This window comes from Cupressus sempervirens, chromosome 2 (genome assembly GCF_028749045.1).
Source record: "Cupressus sempervirens isolate cs-2001-9-10 chromosome 2, ASM2874904v1, whole genome shotgun sequence".
NCBI classification, from domain to species: Eukaryota; Viridiplantae; Streptophyta; class Pinopsida; order Cupressales; family Cupressaceae; genus Cupressus; species Cupressus sempervirens.
This window is the reverse complement of record NC_143119.1, coordinates 765,222,215-765,240,719: the sequence shown is the minus strand read 5'-3', so window position 1 is coordinate 765,240,719 and position 18,505 is coordinate 765,222,215. Positions and strand designations below refer to the sequence as shown.

Genomic DNA, 18,505 nt, shown 5'->3' with positions numbered 1-18,505 from the left:
GTAAAAAAATGATTTTAAAAATATTAGAAATGAAACCTTAGAACTGTGAAATTTATTTTAAGCAGTCTAATAAAAACATTAGTTCCCCCTATCCTATAAAATAGGCACTGACTAATAACTTAACCAATTTAAATTTCATGAATCAGCAACTTAAAAGTGAACAATAACTGCTGTTCGGACCACATTAACACTTGCCCTGACAACTGTCCGCTGACCATCTAGAAAATACAGAAGACTTTTTTTAGCCATGTAGAAACACATTCAATAAAATGTATATATATATAATATGAAGATACGTGAAACAGAATCAATCAAAAAACCATGCAAATTGTTTCAGAAAATAACTATTTACACATAAATATCATCAACGGAGTTGGAAGAAGCATCTCATAGTTCCTTTCTTAAAATATGGGGGAAAGGAACAAAACTAATGAGAACCAATAGGTTTAATCGCATTACGCATTCTATTTAGTGCAGTTTTCATGCGTTCCTTCAAGTTTTCATTTTCACAAATAACAGTATTGTTTGCAAGGTCTGCGGTGGCAGTAATCCCGTCCACAGAAACAATCAATTTTCCTTCCTCTTCCTTAACAACCCCAAACAAAGAAGAAAACAATGATTGAACTATTTTACTAAAATCCTTCTCTTCCTTGCCTTCACTTAAGTCTGAAACAGGTGGCCTTGTCCTTGAAGACTCTGGATTGAAATTCATCATCATCACGATAATGGAGTCTGCCACCATATCACTTAAGGGATCAGACACCCACTGTAGCACTACATAATCTGCTCCTTCTTGCTTTACAGCAACTTTGCCATGGACTTTAAGAGTAGGCACTTCATCGTTCAAAACTTCTACACCTTCATACAATTGTTGGAGACGTTTCTTAAGCAGGGAGAACGCTCCCTTATATGGGATTGATAGTCGCTGAGTAACAGTTCCTATTGAAAGCCTAGTGAATACTGGAAGATCTTCAGGAGCCATTATCTGGTGAGTGAATCCTTTTCTCACTAGCAGACCACTCACTCGATTGCCTTCTTCTGGTGTCTTTTCTGCTAATCTACCTATTGCCTTTGCCATCTTCTCAGCATTAAAATACATCTCTACAGCCTGACAGTTTTTTGGTGACAAAACCCTTATATTTTGGTCTGCAAACTGAGAGAGTAGCTTCTGTTTAAGGCGTCCCATCTCCTTTGCCTCGCCATGCACAAGAATTATGTTAGGTGGGCGTAACTCATTTAAAAATGCACTTGTCTGGTTGAAATCAGCATGAGCTGAAAATGAAATATAGTGGACCTGCATATTCAAAGGCACCTGCAAACCATTCATCAGGGTCACCTCCTTTGGTTCATTCATTATAGTCTTTGCCAGTGTACCCTCAACTACATACCCAGGAATCACGCATGCATTCTTCCTATCATGACACCAAATATCAAAGAGCTGCCTCGACAAACCACTCTGTAAGCCACTTGGACTAGCCATGACTACTGAAGGCCCATCATCCTCAAAGTTCTCAATGTTTTTCAATGGTAAAATGTGTTTAAACTCAAATGGATTTGAATCATCGTGTTGAGTACGAATTCTATCATTCATTGAATGGATGTATGTTTGATAAACAGTCATGCACCTTTTTGCCAGAGGAGAAGCATAATAAATGGGAATATTATGGAGCTCTGGATGTGTTGCCCAATATTCATCAAGAATCAATAGAAGCTCTTGAGCACGACCCAATGCAAATGCAGGAATGAGTACCCTTCCACCCTGTGACACAACACTGTGTACAACATCAGTGAATCTTTTCTCTCGGACAGCTCTAGGCTGATGAAGTTGCACACCATATGTTGACTCAATTATGCAAACATCGGGGGAGAATGGTGGAGTCTCAGCTGCACGAAGGTGACGATCTTCTTCGCGGGAGTAATCACCAGTATATAATATACGCACCCCTGCAATGTCAACCATGAACATTGCTGCACCAAGGACATGTCCCGCTGTGTAACACCAGAATCGGATACCATTCACCTCCACAGTCTGGTGGAAATCGATTACCTGAGTATACAGCACCTTCAGATTGATTAGGGAAAACAATATCTGGATTTTTCTACAGGTAAAACATCACAAGCACCAGCAATAACTATAAGGCATCAGCTCAGGCATGCATGGTGTGTAACACCAAGAAAAGTGCACCTCAATCTTATCCATTGATCGAAGAATGTCTTGTTCATCAAATAGCATATCTTCCACAGAAACCTTGCTTACTTTCACATAATCAGAAAGTAGAAGTTTGTAGATAGCTTTGGTTGCATGTGTCATAAATACCCGTCCATTGAAAGTTGTCTGCATATCACTGATTAATTAATATTCTTAGGTTGAGTTAAAAATTAAGATTAGATGCAAGAAAACAAAAAAATAATTGTCTCCATTTTAAGGTATAAAAGAGCCTCACCTTCTCCAAAAAATAAGGAAGAGACGCCGCATGATCCAGATGGAAACTGCAAGAAAGCATGTTATATCAATTCAAAGAAAAGCACATTCTATCTTCTTAACCATTCCTCAATAGCAAAAAATAGAATCAAACAGTGCAATATTATCTTCCCCTAATTGTGAAGGCAATACTTCATATATAATACATATATATTTCATGCAATTGCAGGCTAAATTCCAACAGAAAATGAACTTTTTTAGCATAGTGTTCCTAGTGAAAGAAAGCAATCTGGTGCATCAAAATAAAATGTTATTTTGCTGCCAATCCCAAAGTATGCTGATGCCTTCTAAACAACATTATCAGGTACTCTGATAACTTCTCCATCCCTAGAACTACCATTTCTTCATTACTAAACCATTGAAAGTGGCTTTTGAGTCATGAAGTTCATTTAACTTATTCATAATGATTGGAAGCGAAACCTTATTTCCTTAATCCAAAAAAAAAATTATAAAACCTTAATCCTCAAGAAATTCTGTAAAATTTAAACGTTTCCTGACTATCGCATCTCCTGTATTCTTAATTAGGCTCATATGACATTACCTCTCACCAATCTCAAGATCAATGCAATAGAAAGTAAATTCAACTTCCAAGTTCTCTTACAAGCAAAAATCACATTACAACTGTAATTAGACAACTGTGTAAGAATTTTTTCTGCATATAAATTTTGCTTACAATTTCATTCAAATATAAGGCCTGGAACTAGAATTAGTTCTACAAATTTGGACCTCAGTTTAGAAAGAAGATAAAGACTTCTAATTTATACAACTTTATAGGAAACCACAACCTAAATTTGGAAATGAATGTATGATAAATCTTTCCATTCCAGGCAATCACAGATGTATTATAATAAATATAAATTATGAGCTTTTTGCATTCTCTGTGCGAATCATAATGAGAAAAAAAATCACTAATCCACATCAGATTCTCCAATCCGACTAGTCAGGGCCAGGATCTTTACCCTATACAAATCCGTCACGAATCCATGTGGGTCTGGGAGAATCCGGCACAAATCCCTGCGGATCTAGGAGAATCCGTCGCAAGTCCCCAAGATCCGCAGGCCAAATTTGGAATAAGAAAACACAAATCCATATCTATGTATATGTCTGTGTATATTTGTGAAAATTAACACTATTGCAATTATTAATTATTAATCTCCTATCATAAACGATTATTAAATTGCTGGAAATAAATTCCCAACTAATATCGAAAAATAACACAATTGCAACTTCACAAATAAAAATACGGAAAGAAATTCATGACACAATGAACACTATTTTCGGACACATTGTCCCTAGAAAAACCCCCAAGGGAAAACCAGTTCTATAGATGAGGAATTATATTAAACTTCAGCAAATCAAGAGATACAAAATTCCTTGCCTCTCACTGGTAGAACTCCGACAAACTCCTAATTTCTCCCGTTGATAATCCCCATTGCTATTCCCACGATAACACTGCGTCCTTGCTAATACTGCAAGACAATTTGCTATCACTGCAAATGCTTCTACAAAACTAGTCTTTCCAAATGACCCAATGACCCCTTTTTATACTACTCTGTTGGAAAACCAACGGCCGAGATTAAATCAAACCAACGGCTAAAATTAAGACAACTCAATAGCCAATAATAGAATTGGTTGCAAGGTGTCCAAAAGGGAATCACTAAATTAGTAAATAATTATTCTTGCATAACAACCATTTACTAATTCTCAGCAAGTGGACAAACAGTTGTCCAGACTCCAAACTACCCATAACTAATGCTGCTATTTTTAGGTAAGGACGAATAACTGTACAAGCTACCCATAAATACTACTGCTATTTCCGGGTCAAAAATAGCAGCTGTCCAACTACCAATAATTAACACTCCCTCTTAGCGAGGAAGTTGTTCTGCATGACACCCATCTTATCTCTGAAGAAGATAAATTTGGCCTTCCCCAAAGCATTCGTCAGAATGTCTGCTACCTGCTCTTCTGTAGGAATGTATTGTAGCTGAACAATACCTCGTTGTACACAATCCCTGTTGAAGTGATACATGATATCTATATGTTTAGACCTATCATGAAATACTAGATTCTCAGACAACTTGATGCAACTCTGATTGTCACAATGTATCATAGTAGTCTCAACCTTTTGACCAAACAAAGCTACTAACAACTTCCGAAGTCATATAGCTTCACATGTCGCCATGCTAGCTACTATGTATTCTGCTTCTACTAAACTCAGAGCCACAGACTTCTGCTTCCTACTGAACCAAGATACAACTCCTAATCCCAAACTAAAACAACACCCTGAAGTGCTCCTTTCGTCCGTTGTACTTCCTGCCCAATCTGCATCAGTATAGCCTATCAACCTGATACCTTCACCTCGGACATATCTAATCACATACTCAACTGTACCACGCAAGTAACGCAATACATGCTCGGTTGCTATCCAATGCATTCTCTTTGGTTCAACCATGAACTAACTAAGAGAGTTTACTACAAATGCTATATCTGGCCTAGTGTTAACCAAATACATAAGCGAACCAATCAACTGCCTATATAAGGTGGGATCTACATCCTTCTCCTTAGATGTATCTACCTTCCTCCAATTCGTGATCATGGGTGTAGACATGGCTTTGCAATCCTCCATCCCGAATCCCTTCAAGATTTCAATGCAATATTTCCCTTGACCAAGGAAAATATCTCCATCAGTTTGCCACACCTCCATGCCTAGAAAGTAGTGCATAAGTTCCAAATCCTTCATCTAAAACTCTTTAGCAAAGTCCCTCTTGCAATCCTCTATGAGCCCTAGTGAACCTGTAAGAAACAAGTCATCCACATAAAGAACAAGAATGAGAATCTCACCCTCAACCACCAAGTAGTAGAGGTTAGCATCCGCTTCACTCTTCACAAAGCCCATTCCCTACAAGTATGTATCAATGCACTCATACCACGCTCTGGGAGCCTGCTTGAGTTCGTACAATGTTTTCTTCAATCTGCACATGTGGGTCCCTTTGCTATGTGCTACAAAGCCTTCAAGTTGCTCTATATATACCTCCTCCTTTAACTTCACCATTAAAGAATGTTGTCATGACATCCATTTGATGGATCTACCATCCCATCTGTGCTGCAAACAAGATCACAGCTCTTATAGAAGTATACCTAGCCACTAGAGCAAATGTCTCCTCGTAGTCTATTCCCTCCTAAGAGAACCCCTTGGCCACAAACCTCGCCTTGTATTTCTTGATGCTACCATCTGCACCATGCTTTATCTTATAGATCCAGCATGATCCAACTACTACTTTATCTATTGGTCTAGGAACTACTTCCCACACATCATTTTGCATTATTGAGAAACCATAGCATCTCACCATACCTGATGCTCTGCAGCCTCTTGATAGCTAGAAGGCTCACTATCTACCAACTAACTAACTAATGTCACATAGTCATTGAACTTGGTTGGTTGTCTCCGCTCTCTAGTACTCTTCCTAGGAGCTCCCACAAACTCGAGTATTTTGTGTATCTAGAACCTCATGGTTCCTGCTGCCAACTGTAGAAGATGAAATGTCAACCTCTAAATCCTCTAGATGCATTTCATGTTGCACCTATTGCTCCATACTCTATGAATCTTCACTACCTGAGCTTGCACTTGTATTGGTAATTGTACTTGAGCTTTACTGCCCTTGGCTTGGCCTTGGAGCTTCTGCTAGTTGCTCACTTTGATCATCTACAGGCAAATCTCTAGATCTCCTAAATGCCTTGTCCTCCATGAACTTGACATCACGTCTGACAATAATTCTTTGTCCCTAGAATGAAAATCCTATATGCCTTTAAGGTCTCACTGTACCCAACAAAGTACCCCCTCTCTGCAGTCTGATCTAACTTCCTATGTGTATCTCCAAGAATATGACAATATGCCAAACTCCCAAATATCCTAAAGTGACCAACATCTGGCTTCTTCCCTGTGAAAGCCTCCTCTGGTATCATCTTCCCTAGCACCTTGTGTGGAACTCTATTCTGAATGTAGACTACTGTACTAATTGCCTCTGCCCATAAGTAACGGGCATGTCCTGGTCATGTAGCATAGCCCTTGTTGCCTCCGATATAGAACGGTTCTTCCTCTCAGCAACTCCATTCTGTTGTGGATTGTAAGGAACAGTCCACTCTCTCTTGATTCCTTCTCTGGTACATAACTCCTGGAAGACATTCCCTTTGTACTTGCCTCCATTGTTTGACCGAAGAATCTTTATCTTCCTTCCTGTTGAATTCTCCACAAGAGCCTTGAACTCTTGGAATCGACTGAAAACCTCATCCTTGGTCTTCAAGAAGTATATCCAAGTCTTCATGGAGAAATCATCAATAAAAGTAACATAATACTCATATCCTCTGAGAGATTTCATCGACATCAGTCCACAAACATCTGAATGTACTAGATCAAGAACAACCTCAGATCTGGGGTCACTCCTTGGAAAAGATGCTTTTGAAAACTTCCCCAACACACATCCCTTAGATACATCATCATGCTTTGTGCTCACCTCTGGCACACCTGTCACCGTCTCACGAAACAATTTAAGTGCTCGAAGATGAATATGGCCCATGCTCCTATGCCATAACTCTCCAAGATCTCTAGGATTATTGCTCCTCATGAGTGCCTTAGGAGTATCAAACTACAACCTATAAAGGCGACCACTCCTAACTCCAATACTTATGGGTGATTTCCAATCCTGGTGCTTAATCAACACATTTGTCCCTCTAAAGAGTACATTTTACCCCCTATCCTGAAGAACAGATACAAAAATCAAATTCATACCTAAGCCTGGCACATGCAACACATCATGAAGTGGAATTATCTTTCCATTCTCCCTCTGAAATTAAACAGTCCCTTTCCCAACTAGGTTGAGTTTGGACAAGTTTCCCATAGATATCTGGATGTTGGTGTCCTCCTCCTTGTAACTAGAGCAATACTCTCTAACTCCTATCATATGAAATGATGCCCCACTATCCATATACCAAACACACTGTGAGGGTGAGCTAACCATACAAGCTATGAGTGCAAACTCATCTTCTATTCTATTGGAGAGTTCTTCCGCACTTGCTGAAGCTGCCACCTGCTTCTTACCCTTCTTTCTCTCTGGACAATCACTGACATAGTGGCCAAACTCGTGACATCCAAAGCACTTGACCTTAGAAAGGTCCTTCTTCTCACTTTGTGAATTCGATCCTTTGCTAGATCCCTTCTTTGCTTTCCCTTTACTCGCTAGGGCAACGTTTTCCTATTCCACCTCATTTTTCTAACTCTTGTTGGCCCCATTGACAAGACTTAGTCTAAACTCCTCCTGAGTGAAATCAATCCATAGTCGATCCCAACTCAGTAAAGTATCTCGTCTACTAACAACTTGAACAAAGACACTCCATTGTTTAGTAAACCCGTTTAGGGCTATTCTCACTAGCTCGTCATCACTGGGACTATCTCCAACAACTGCTAACTCGTCCTTGACAAGTCTAAGCTTGGTGAGGTAACTTGTAATGTCTTCTCCCTAGTTCATCCGGGTAATTTTTAGCTTCTCTCTGAGAATCATCTTCTTGTTGGTGATAGCATTTTAATATAGATTCAGAATGACATCCCACATCTTATTCGCCATATCTAGCTCTAAGATAAGTGGAACAATATGATCCTTGACACCATCAAGGATAATCCTCCTCGCCTTGGCATCATCCTTCTTATATGCTGCAAGCTGTGTTGCATCCGTTGGTACAGGTACAACACTGGTAGCATAATTCTTGATACCATTCTCTTCCAACAATAAAGAAATTCTTGCCTTCCAAACACCAAAATTCGAGGCATCATCCAATCTGTCCTAATCTCTCAAACCAATTGAAGCCATCTCAAGGGATTAAAGCAATAATAAATCTAAAGAGATCAAAATTTCTTTCCTAGGGCAAAACTCTTCTACCCTCAACAATGCTCTGATACCATGTGAAAATTAACACTATTGCAGTTACTAATTATTAATCTCCTATCGTAAATGATTATTAAACTACTGGAAATAAATTTCCAACTAATATTGAAAAATAACAAAACTGCAACTTCACAAATAAAAATACGGAAAGAAATTCATGACACAATGAACACAATATTTTCGGACAAATTGTCCCTAGAAAAATCTCTAAGGGAAAACTAGTTCTACAGATGAGGAATTATATTAAACTTCAGCAAATCAAGAGATACAAAATTCCTTGCCTCTCACTGGCAGAACTCCGACAACCTCCTAATTTCTCCCGTTGATATTCTCCACTACTATTCCCACGCTAACACTGTGCCCTTGCTAATACTACAAGACAATTTGCTATCACTGCAAATGCTTCTACAAAACTTGTCTTTCCAAATGACCCAATGACCCCTTTTTATACTAATTTATTGGAAAACCAACGGCCGAGATTAAATCAAACCAACGGTTGAGATTAAGACAACTCAATAGCCAATAATAGAATTGGTTGCAAAGTGTCCAAAAGAGAATCACTAAATTAGTAAATAATTATCCTTGCATAAGAACCATTTACTAATTCTCGGCAAGTGGACAAACAGTTGTCCAAACTACCCATAACTAATGCTGCTATTTTTAGGTAAGGATGAACAGCTGTCCAAGCTACCCATAAATACTACTGTTATTTCCGGGTCAAAAATAACAGCTGTCCAACTACCAATAATTAACAATGTGTATATGTATGTGTGTATGTGTATATGTATGTGTATGTATGTGTGTATATGTACTCACGAATCCTTACAAATCATAATGGGGAAAAAATTCTCCAATCCACAAATCAGATTCTTGAACCTGAATCTGTAACTAAGTTAAAGGATAATATTGACAAGAAATTTGAATATCATTGATATGATTTATTTATGCATTGATAAAGTTAGATTATAAACTTAAAGATGAAGTTAAAGCAGACTATAGTTAAGCAGAAAATATTTGAATATAAGTTAAAAGGATAATATTGACAAGAAATTTTAATATCATTGATATGATTCATTTATGCGTTGATAAAGTTAGATTATAAACTTAAATATGAAGTTAAAGCAGACTATAGTTAAGCAGAAAATTAAATATTTGAATATAAAAAATCCCCCTTTTTTACAAGAAAAGAACCCTTATTTGATAATACATTGGAGACAACAAAAATGAAATGAGGAGTAATGTTTATTTATCCCACATTGGTAAGATTGGTGAGTGAGCTCTTACGAGAGCATTGTAAAAGATTTCCAACAGCTCACTTTGAAGCATGCTGGATTGAACAAGAAACTTATGAAATATGGAGATTTTATCTTCAAGGGTTTGTGAGGACAAAATCCCTCGTGAGCAAAGATCTCTACAGTGTTGAAAGACACAATCTGGGGATTTTATTAGTGCTTGCATTTAGGTAATATGACATACTTCAAGATTTCTTAATTACTGGTTGAATGGCTCAAATTTCATATCAGATTGTATGAGAAGTTTGTGAAGATGAAACCGCGAGTGAGAAGGAGAGGTTTATTTCTGTTCATTGATTAATGCTGGCTGCACCTTATTGACATTTCTGTAGCTGCATGTATATTTGTACTGACCATACAACTTCCAGCCTGGGCCGCAACTCATCTTATAGCTACATTTCTACAAGCTTGGCGTGAGACTACTGGTCCTTGCGTTTGAGGGCCTAAAGAGACTACCTCTGCATGTTGAAGGCCATTCCAATAGCTGCACCTCCTGGAAGTTATAATATGCACTTCGAAGGCTTGGAGTTACCTTCTGTAATTACTCCCGGAGAAGATCCGAAGAAGACTTAGGGCATTCAGAGGGCTTTGAAAGGTTTTCATACTCATTCTCCATGCTCATTCATGCCTATCATTGAACATTATATCAAATCTTGGGCATACATTATCATGTATTGAAGACATTTCCAGGCCTGCAATATTATCTCTAATCTGATTTTTAATGATTGGAACAAGTCATATGAAATCTGAAGGAGTTTGTGTTATCAACATTTGATTATCTATCTTATGTCGCAAAGCAATAGATTTTATGTATTGTTTCCTATATTGATGCAATCTGAGGTGTCTCAAATAAGAAAACAAGGAAAATAGATACAAGGCCGCCTATTACATTCTTAAGTGTCCAACAGTCCCATGCCAGTTACAATTTTCCCCATTTATACAATACACTGGGCAGTTATTCACAACTAAAAACTTCTGACTAACATCTGAATATAGTCATGATCTTGCCTGGCCTGAAGAATACTTCCTATCATGCTGCAAAAAACACAACTACCAACTATACAGAACAATACAATGAGAAAACATCTCAACAGATGCTTAGAGTTGCCACATGGCAAGAATCCGGCATGGATGTCAACACTCTCCTTGACATGCACGCACCTGCCTTGCGTGAACAGCACTATCACAACCAAGACAAACCTAACCATGCATTTTCTATTTCCAATCCCTTTCTCATGCATTGGACCCCTCAACATGCAATGTGCCCTTCTCATATGTAAGCAAATTTGTGGTCATTAGCTTGATTCCCATTTTGTCCTGTAATCTAATTGGCATTAAAAAAGGGAAAAGTAAATTTAAATAAATAATTTAAGCTGTCAAAAGTAATATTTCTTATATTTTATGAAATTTTAAATTGACTACCCTTTTTAATTTATTCAAAAAGCTCATGAGGGAAAGGTGGTCTTTTTGCATGGTTTAAAATAATTTTAAAATATTGAAGTGAATATGGAGCCAAAAAGGAAACTAATATTTTATTTACCAAGAAAATTTATAAAAGGAGCTGTGAAGATAAGATAACATAAGATAAATTTATTGATGTCCAACAAGAGACCACAAACGGATCTAAGCGACTAAAAAGATAACAACAAGGTCACAACCAGCAGCAGAAGAACCAAATGGTGTCCTCAAAAAGAACAAAACAAGAAAGCAAAAAGACAGAGCAAGGAAAACCTAACTACTTCTCTCAAGCTCGAGGGCGAAGGTGTGTCAGGGCCCTGGGCCGTCTCGAGGTACTGTTGGGGGTAGGGTGGTGCTACTGAATGTACCCTCTGTTAAGTCTCATAGATTTGGAGTGGCCCGAAGAAGAAGGTCGAATGAACTCTTCATCCCCTAGGCAAGTGACCCAAAATTGAACAAGCAATAAAAACTCCCCTAATCTCATAGTAGATAGGGCAACAAAAAACAAAATGTGTCTCTGAATCCATCTCCCCTAGAGGGCAGAGGTAGCAAACCTTGTCCTCTGTCTATCTGATGGTTTGTCTCAATACGTAGATGGTGGTGTAAAGTTTCTGCAAATTTTGTACTAAATAATTCAGACTTCTATGTTATCCTTCATTGCTGAAAAATGATCTTCTTAATATTCTGAAGTATGGAGGAGTTGTCAATTTTTATTCTTTACTGAAATGTTATTTATCTCTGCAATAAATTTGAATTGGTATATTGCTTGAGGGAGCAGACTTGTAATTATTGTGTCCTCAAACTGCAATAATTCCTACCTTTAATATCATGACCAACGGGCGTGTCCCTCAAAGGGACATGACCCTTCCTAGGTCGGCTTATACTCCTTTCCAGAAATCAGCGACTTGAAGAAAATGATTAATCATAAACACAACTAACATATTAAGTTTAGTTTAACATAAACCTATCCTAAAAATTGCCGCCCATCCTAGAAGTGTATGACATGTATATAATGTTTTGAAGTGATATTAAAGGAAGAAGACTAAGTGCGGTCTGCACTCTTAGACTAGTATATTATCACAGTTATGAACTTAACACTCCCTCTTAACTTGATAATCATACTGAGAGATAACATAGCTAGCATCATCAATTACGATGAATAAGCATAGATTGATACTCTATATCTATCTGAATCTTTTTGAGAAAATAGCATCACAAGATACTGAGTCATATAACCATCTTGTGATATGACTCATCACTTATACTAGTGATGTCAATATTGCATATAATGCAATACACACAGGATAAAATCAGAAGAATGATTATATTCTTCATTTATCTAAGTTGTGACTCATAGGAACTAGTAATCCTATATCACAACTTGATCTTGAGTTAAGATCTACTAGAAAATAGGATAAAGACTAAAGAATGAATTCTTCCTTTATCCAAGTTGTGATAAATAGGCATAGAAATGCTTATTTCACAAATGATCTTGAACTCACCTAGATCTAACAGTAGTTTTATACTGTTCAATACATTATCCGAGGGATCGTCATTTCTCATAATGTCTTTTATACAAATATTCATTATCTTAGAGATCGTCACCTTTTAAATAATCAATACAGATGGTAGAGCCCATAACAGTCAATACCCTGACAAATGAAATTATTTTATTAATAATTAAAGAATATAAATGGATTACAATTCAACCATACCAAATCTTCTCCTAAAGTGATCTATCTTCACTCTAGATAGAGGTTTGGTGAGTATGTCTGTTGTCTGATCTGCAGTGCAAATGTATTCTAATTTTACAATATTCCTGTCTACCATATCTCTTACATAATGGTAAGGAATTTCAATATGCTTGGACCTGTCATGAAAAATTGGATTCACCAAAAGCTTGATGGAACTCTAATTATCACAATGAATAATCGTAGGATTCATAGCTTGCCCAAATAATCCCACAAGTAACTTCCTTAGCCAAACTACTTCTCAAAAGGCCATTGCTACTGCAATGTATTCGGCTTTTGTGAAGCTTTGAGCTACTGAAGACTACTTTATGCATATCCAAGATTTCATTGCTGATCCTAAACTAAAGCAACATCCTAAAGTACTTTTTTTGTCTTTAACACTTCCACCGCAATCTGAGTCGATGAATCCATGCAAATCTAAATCAACTTTCTCATATTTGAACCCAAAATTAAGAGTTCCTTATAAGTATCTCATAATGTGTTTAACTGCAACTAGGTGAATCTCCTTTAGCTAACACATAAACTAGCTTAAGGCATTAACAACATAGCAAATATCAGGTCTTGTATTTACTAAGTATATAAGGGACCCAGTCATCTGTCTGTAGAGAGTAGAATCTATGGAAGGCGATTCTATTGCTACTTCTTTAAATTTATGTAGATTAGTCTCCATTGGAGAAGACATAGACTTGCAATTCCACATTCCAAATCTCTTCAAAATATTTGATGTATACTTCCCTTGATTAAGTATGATACTATAAGAATTCTGCCGTACTTCCAATCCTAGGAAGTAATGAAGGAGTCCCAAGTCTTTCATCTCAACTTCTCTAATTAGATCTTTCTTGCATTGATCTATGAGATGATCATCACCTGTTATTCGTAAATCATCAACATACACTATCAGAATTACCATATCATCTTTATCTCTTTTATAATATAAATTTGGATCGGCTTCATTTTTGGAGAATTCTAAGCCGATGAGATACTTATCAACTCTTTCATACCAAGCCCTTGGAGCTTGCTTAAGCCCATAGAGAGCTTTCTTGAACCTGCAAACAAAAATGTTTGGATCATGAGTTTCAAATCCTTTAGGTTGCTCCATTAATACTTCTTCTGTAATCTTTCCATTTAGGAATGTTGTTTTTACATCGAGCTGATGTACTTTCCATCCCTTCGATACTGCAATTGCTAAGACTGCTCTTACAGAGGTATATCTGGCAACAGGAGCAAAAGTTTCTTCATAATCAATCCCTTTTTTCTGAGAGAATCCTCTGGCTACAAATCTATCTTTATATTTCTCAATGCTACCATCAACAACATGCTTTATTTTAAATATCCACTTGGAAGAAACAACAGATTTTCCTTTAGGTCTTGGAACAATTTTTCAAACATCATTCTTCATAATAGATTGGTATTCTTCTGCCATAGCTTCTTTCCAAGTTGTATGTTTAATAGCATCTAAACGATTGGTTGGTTCTGTTTTGGACAAATCATTCATGTTTGCTGTATAACTGAAAAATCTTTTCGATCTTTTGCTTTCTCTAACTGTTCCAGAAGGTGTAGCAAAGTCTTGTGCTTCCTCAACTGTTTTAATGGCCCAAAGTGGTCTTTTCTTTAAATTTTGAATTTCTCCAAGATTTAGATTTTGAATTTCATCTTCAATTTCTTCTATGTTCTCCCTCTGAGACTCAAACTCAGTATTTCTTTCAGAACTAGGTAAAGTAGAAGGTTCTTCAGAACTTAGGGCTCTTTTGAACGCTAAATCTTCTTCAAATATTACATCCCTACTAAGTTCAATACTTTTTTGTCCAGGTATGAAAATCCTATATGCTTTAGATGTTTCACTATACCCTACAAAAATACCTTTCCTTCCAGAGGGTTCTAACTTAGTTCTTTTTTCTTTTGAAACATGGATATATACAGGGCACCCAAAAATCCTAAGATGACTTAAATTGGGTTTAACCTTAGTAAATACTTCTTCAAGAGTTTTATCTCTAAGGTAAGAGGGAGGGCTTTTGTTTTGAATATGGACAGTAGTACAAGAGGCTTCTACCCAAAGATAATATTCTAGATTTTGATCAAATATCATAGCTCTAGCAACTTCTATAAATGTTCTATTCTTTTTTTCTGCTACCCCATTTTGTTCTAGATTATAAGGAACAATGTACTTCCTCTTAATTCTTGTTTCTTTAAAAAAAAATTTAAACAAATCTGAGGTGTATTCCCCTCTGTTATCAGTTCTAAGAGTTTTAATTTTATGTCCTGATAAGTTTTCTATTAATGTTTTGAATTTTTTAAATCTTTTAGGATTTCTTCTAATTCTTTGCATTTTAAGAAGTAAATCCATGTTTTCCTAGATAAGTCATCTATAAACAAAATATAGTACCAGAATCCTCCAAGAGAAGGAACAGACATAGGTCCACATAAATCGGAACGAATTAATTCCAAAACATTATTTTTTTTCTAGTGCTTGAGTGGTCTTTATTTAGTTTAGGTAAACCATTAACCATCTTCTCCATAGTTGATAAGGTTTTGAAATTTAGATCCCTGATCTTTTGTGTCATATTTCATTTATGTCTGCAGCTTCATGAATTAAGGCTTGAATAGGTCGACTAGATTCTGAATTTAATTCATACAAATATCTTTTTCTCTGACCAATCAACTTCGTTTTCTTAATTGAGGAGTTCTTTGCCCAAGTTATTACTTTATCGTCCATGAATGCAACATTATGCCCATCATCTTCAAGTGTTGTAACCGAGATTAAATTTCTTTTTATTCCTAGTACGTAGAGTACTCGTTTAAGGAGAAAAGAATTTCCTAATTTTAGTTTCAAGGTGCAATTTCCAATTCCTTTGACGGAATGTGCTGAATTATCACCAATGATAACTTTGCCATTAACCATTTCTAATATAGAATCTAGTGCTTCTTTGTATCCTGTTATATGTCTAGAAGATCCACTATCAATTACCCATGCTTTACTTGAGATTTCATTTGATAGTGATGAATACAATACACAATTCTTGGGATCATAGTTATCTTCTTCTCTAGTAACATTTGTATAGTTCACTTGTTGTTTAGAATTCTCAGGACAATTAGATCTGTAGTGTCCAAACTTTTTACATTTAAAACACTTTATTTTGGATAGATCTTTCTTGGTTTGTCATTCTTTCAAATTCCCTTTTTCTTTTTGAACTGCTTCTTCTTGCCCTTATAGGAGTTTGTATTAAGAACATGAAGTTCTTCATCTTCTGTTTTCAGTTTCTCTCCTTTCTTTAATTTTCTAGATTCTTCTTGAAGACAATCCCCCTTAAGTCTATTGAAGTCGGGAAGTTTATCTCTGGCACTTATTCCTTATGCAAAAGTTTCCCACGAATCTGGTAATCCATCTATAGCCATCAATATTAGTTCTGTGTCACTAATAATGGTTCCTATACTTGATAGTTCATCTCTTATGCTGGCAACCCTTAGGAAGTAAGAATTCATTGATTCTCCTTTCTTTATTTGTATATGATTTAGTTGCCTTTTCAGTGCGAGAACTATAGTTGCATTGTTGACCTCATATGCATTTAGTAATGCATTTATCATATCAAATGTTGTCTGATGTTTTATTAGCATAAGTACAATATCATTGTTTACTCCATCTAATATGATCTTAATGGCTTTTCTATTTCCTTTACTCCATATAGTTTTATGAGGTTCAATATTAGGTTGTTTGGATGCTCTATCAACAAATTGTTTTACATCATTTTCTTCAAGAATCATCATGATTCCGAATTTCCAGGCATCAAAGTGTTCTTTCTCATCAAACTTGTCTTTGGGTCTGATTGTGTATGCCATTGAAAATAGGAGAAAGATGCTAGATATGTTTAAAGTCTGATTACTTAAATTTACAGAGCCTAGGTTCGACTACTAGAGCTCTGATACGATGTAAAGTTTCTGCAAATTTAAAAATGATCTTCTATGTTATCCTTTATTGCTGAAAAATGATCTTAATATTCTGAAGTATGGAGGAGTTGTCAATTTTTATTCTTTATTGAAATGTTATTTATCTCTACAATAAATTTGAATTGGTATTATTGCTTGAGTGAGCAGACTTGTAATTATTGTGTGTCCTCAAACTACAATAATTCCTATCTTTAGTATCATGACCAAAGGGCATGTCCCTCAAAGGGACATGACCCTTCCTAGGTCGACTTATACTCCTTTCCAGAAATCGGTGACTTGAAGAAAATGATTAATCATAAACACAACTAACATATTATGTTTACTTTAATATAAACCTATCCTAAAAATCGTTGCACATCCTAGACATATATGACATGTATATAATGTTTTGAAGTGCTATTAAAGGAAGAAGACTAAGTGTGGCCTGCACTCTCAAACCAGTATATTATCATAGTTATGAACTCAACAGGTGGGAGCCCACCCTTCAAGATCCCAAAGAGATGTGGAGGGCATGAATCCAGTGATGGGTGAGGTACCGAGGGTGAACAATGATCTCGTCTTGAATATCCATGTAGTGCTCAACATAGAAGACCATCATCAAGTGGATCCCCCGCGAGGGGTTACTCCAAGTTGTGGTAATGTATTGTCGATAGATGTCAGACCTAACATACTCATTCAACTCCTATTGAGAGGGAAGGAGATGACCAAGAGCATCCAAAGAGAACTAAAATGGAGGAAGGAAATCCATTGCGATCCCAATCTAACCAAGAAGAGAGAAGGCCTGGGTGAACCAGCACCAAGCCCTGCTAGCAAGATCGAACCCTGCAACTCTCTCAGAAGAACAATAGGACAGGTAAGAATATCTATGACAACCCTTAGAGGAGTCAGCAAAGCCCTGAAGCCAATGGAGAAACCAAACCAAATCAAATATAGTCCCAAGATTGAAGCAATGAGCATTGACCTTGACCAAGATGAGATGATATTGTGGTGGGTGGACTGACGATGTGCCAAAGGTGTAGGATTTGGACTTTGTCAATCGAAGCCCAATCAGACTCCGAGAGAGAGGGCCCCAAAACAATAGAGCCATAGAGGACAGTTGGTTTGACCAAGGAGTTCAAGAGGGACATATTGGTTGTGGCATAGCTCAAAATTGTGTCGATAAGTGGTCAATATACTAATTCTCACGAGAACTTAAAGATGTCGAGAAAATACATGACTTTTGCACCAAAATCTCAGTCAAGAAGTTTGAAACTTCTCACTGAGAAGTTGGTGCTATATCACCAAGAAAACACCATCTTATCGCGATAACTTGATTTCTTCTCACGTGCGTAGCAGGTCAAAATCAGGACACTCAAGCAGTGACAGTCACTTCATTTTTTTTGTATTCTAGAGTGCTTGGAAAGAGATAAGGGTTGTGGAGGAGAGAAATAGTGTTTGGAAGCCTTGTTAAGCGATTGCAAGTGGATTTGAAGCAGGTTCGAAGCTCTTTTAAAGCAAATCCGGATTCACAAGTATGCTAACTTCTTTTTCTTTTGAGTTGAAAATCGGTTTGTGTTGCCTTAGTTACATGTAACTTGATTGAATCTCTTGAATACCTAACTTGATTGAATCTCTTGAATACCATTTGGAATGTTCTCTGACACG

At 36.8% G+C, this 18,505-nt stretch overlaps 1 protein-coding gene across 6 annotated transcripts in view; it reads right to left on the bottom strand.

Moving 5' to 3' along the window:
- Window positions 1–309: 309 nt before the first annotated feature.
- The window catches only part of LOC149575695 (cleavage and polyadenylation specificity factor subunit 3-I-like), a 53,999-nt gene continuing 35,803 nt past the window's right edge, over window positions 310–18,505 (bottom strand). For 4 of the 6 annotated variants that reach the window (XM_089815464.1, XM_089815460.1, XM_089815459.1 and 1 more), the window contains 3 exons: window positions 2,445–2,490; window positions 2,186–2,335; window positions 310–2,047 (listed from right to left, as the gene is read on the bottom strand). In XM_089815464.1, coding sequence (XP_089671590.1) covers window positions 428–2,047; window positions 2,186–2,311 — 1,746 coding nt within the window. In that variant the 5' untranslated portion in view covers window positions 2,312–2,335; window positions 2,445–2,490 and the 3' untranslated portion in view covers window positions 310–427. Of the gene's footprint in view, window positions 2,048–2,185; window positions 2,346–2,444; window positions 2,491–18,505 lie in introns of all 6 variants that reach the window. The other 2 variants (XM_089815462.1, XM_089815461.1) reach the window with 1 other exon arrangement.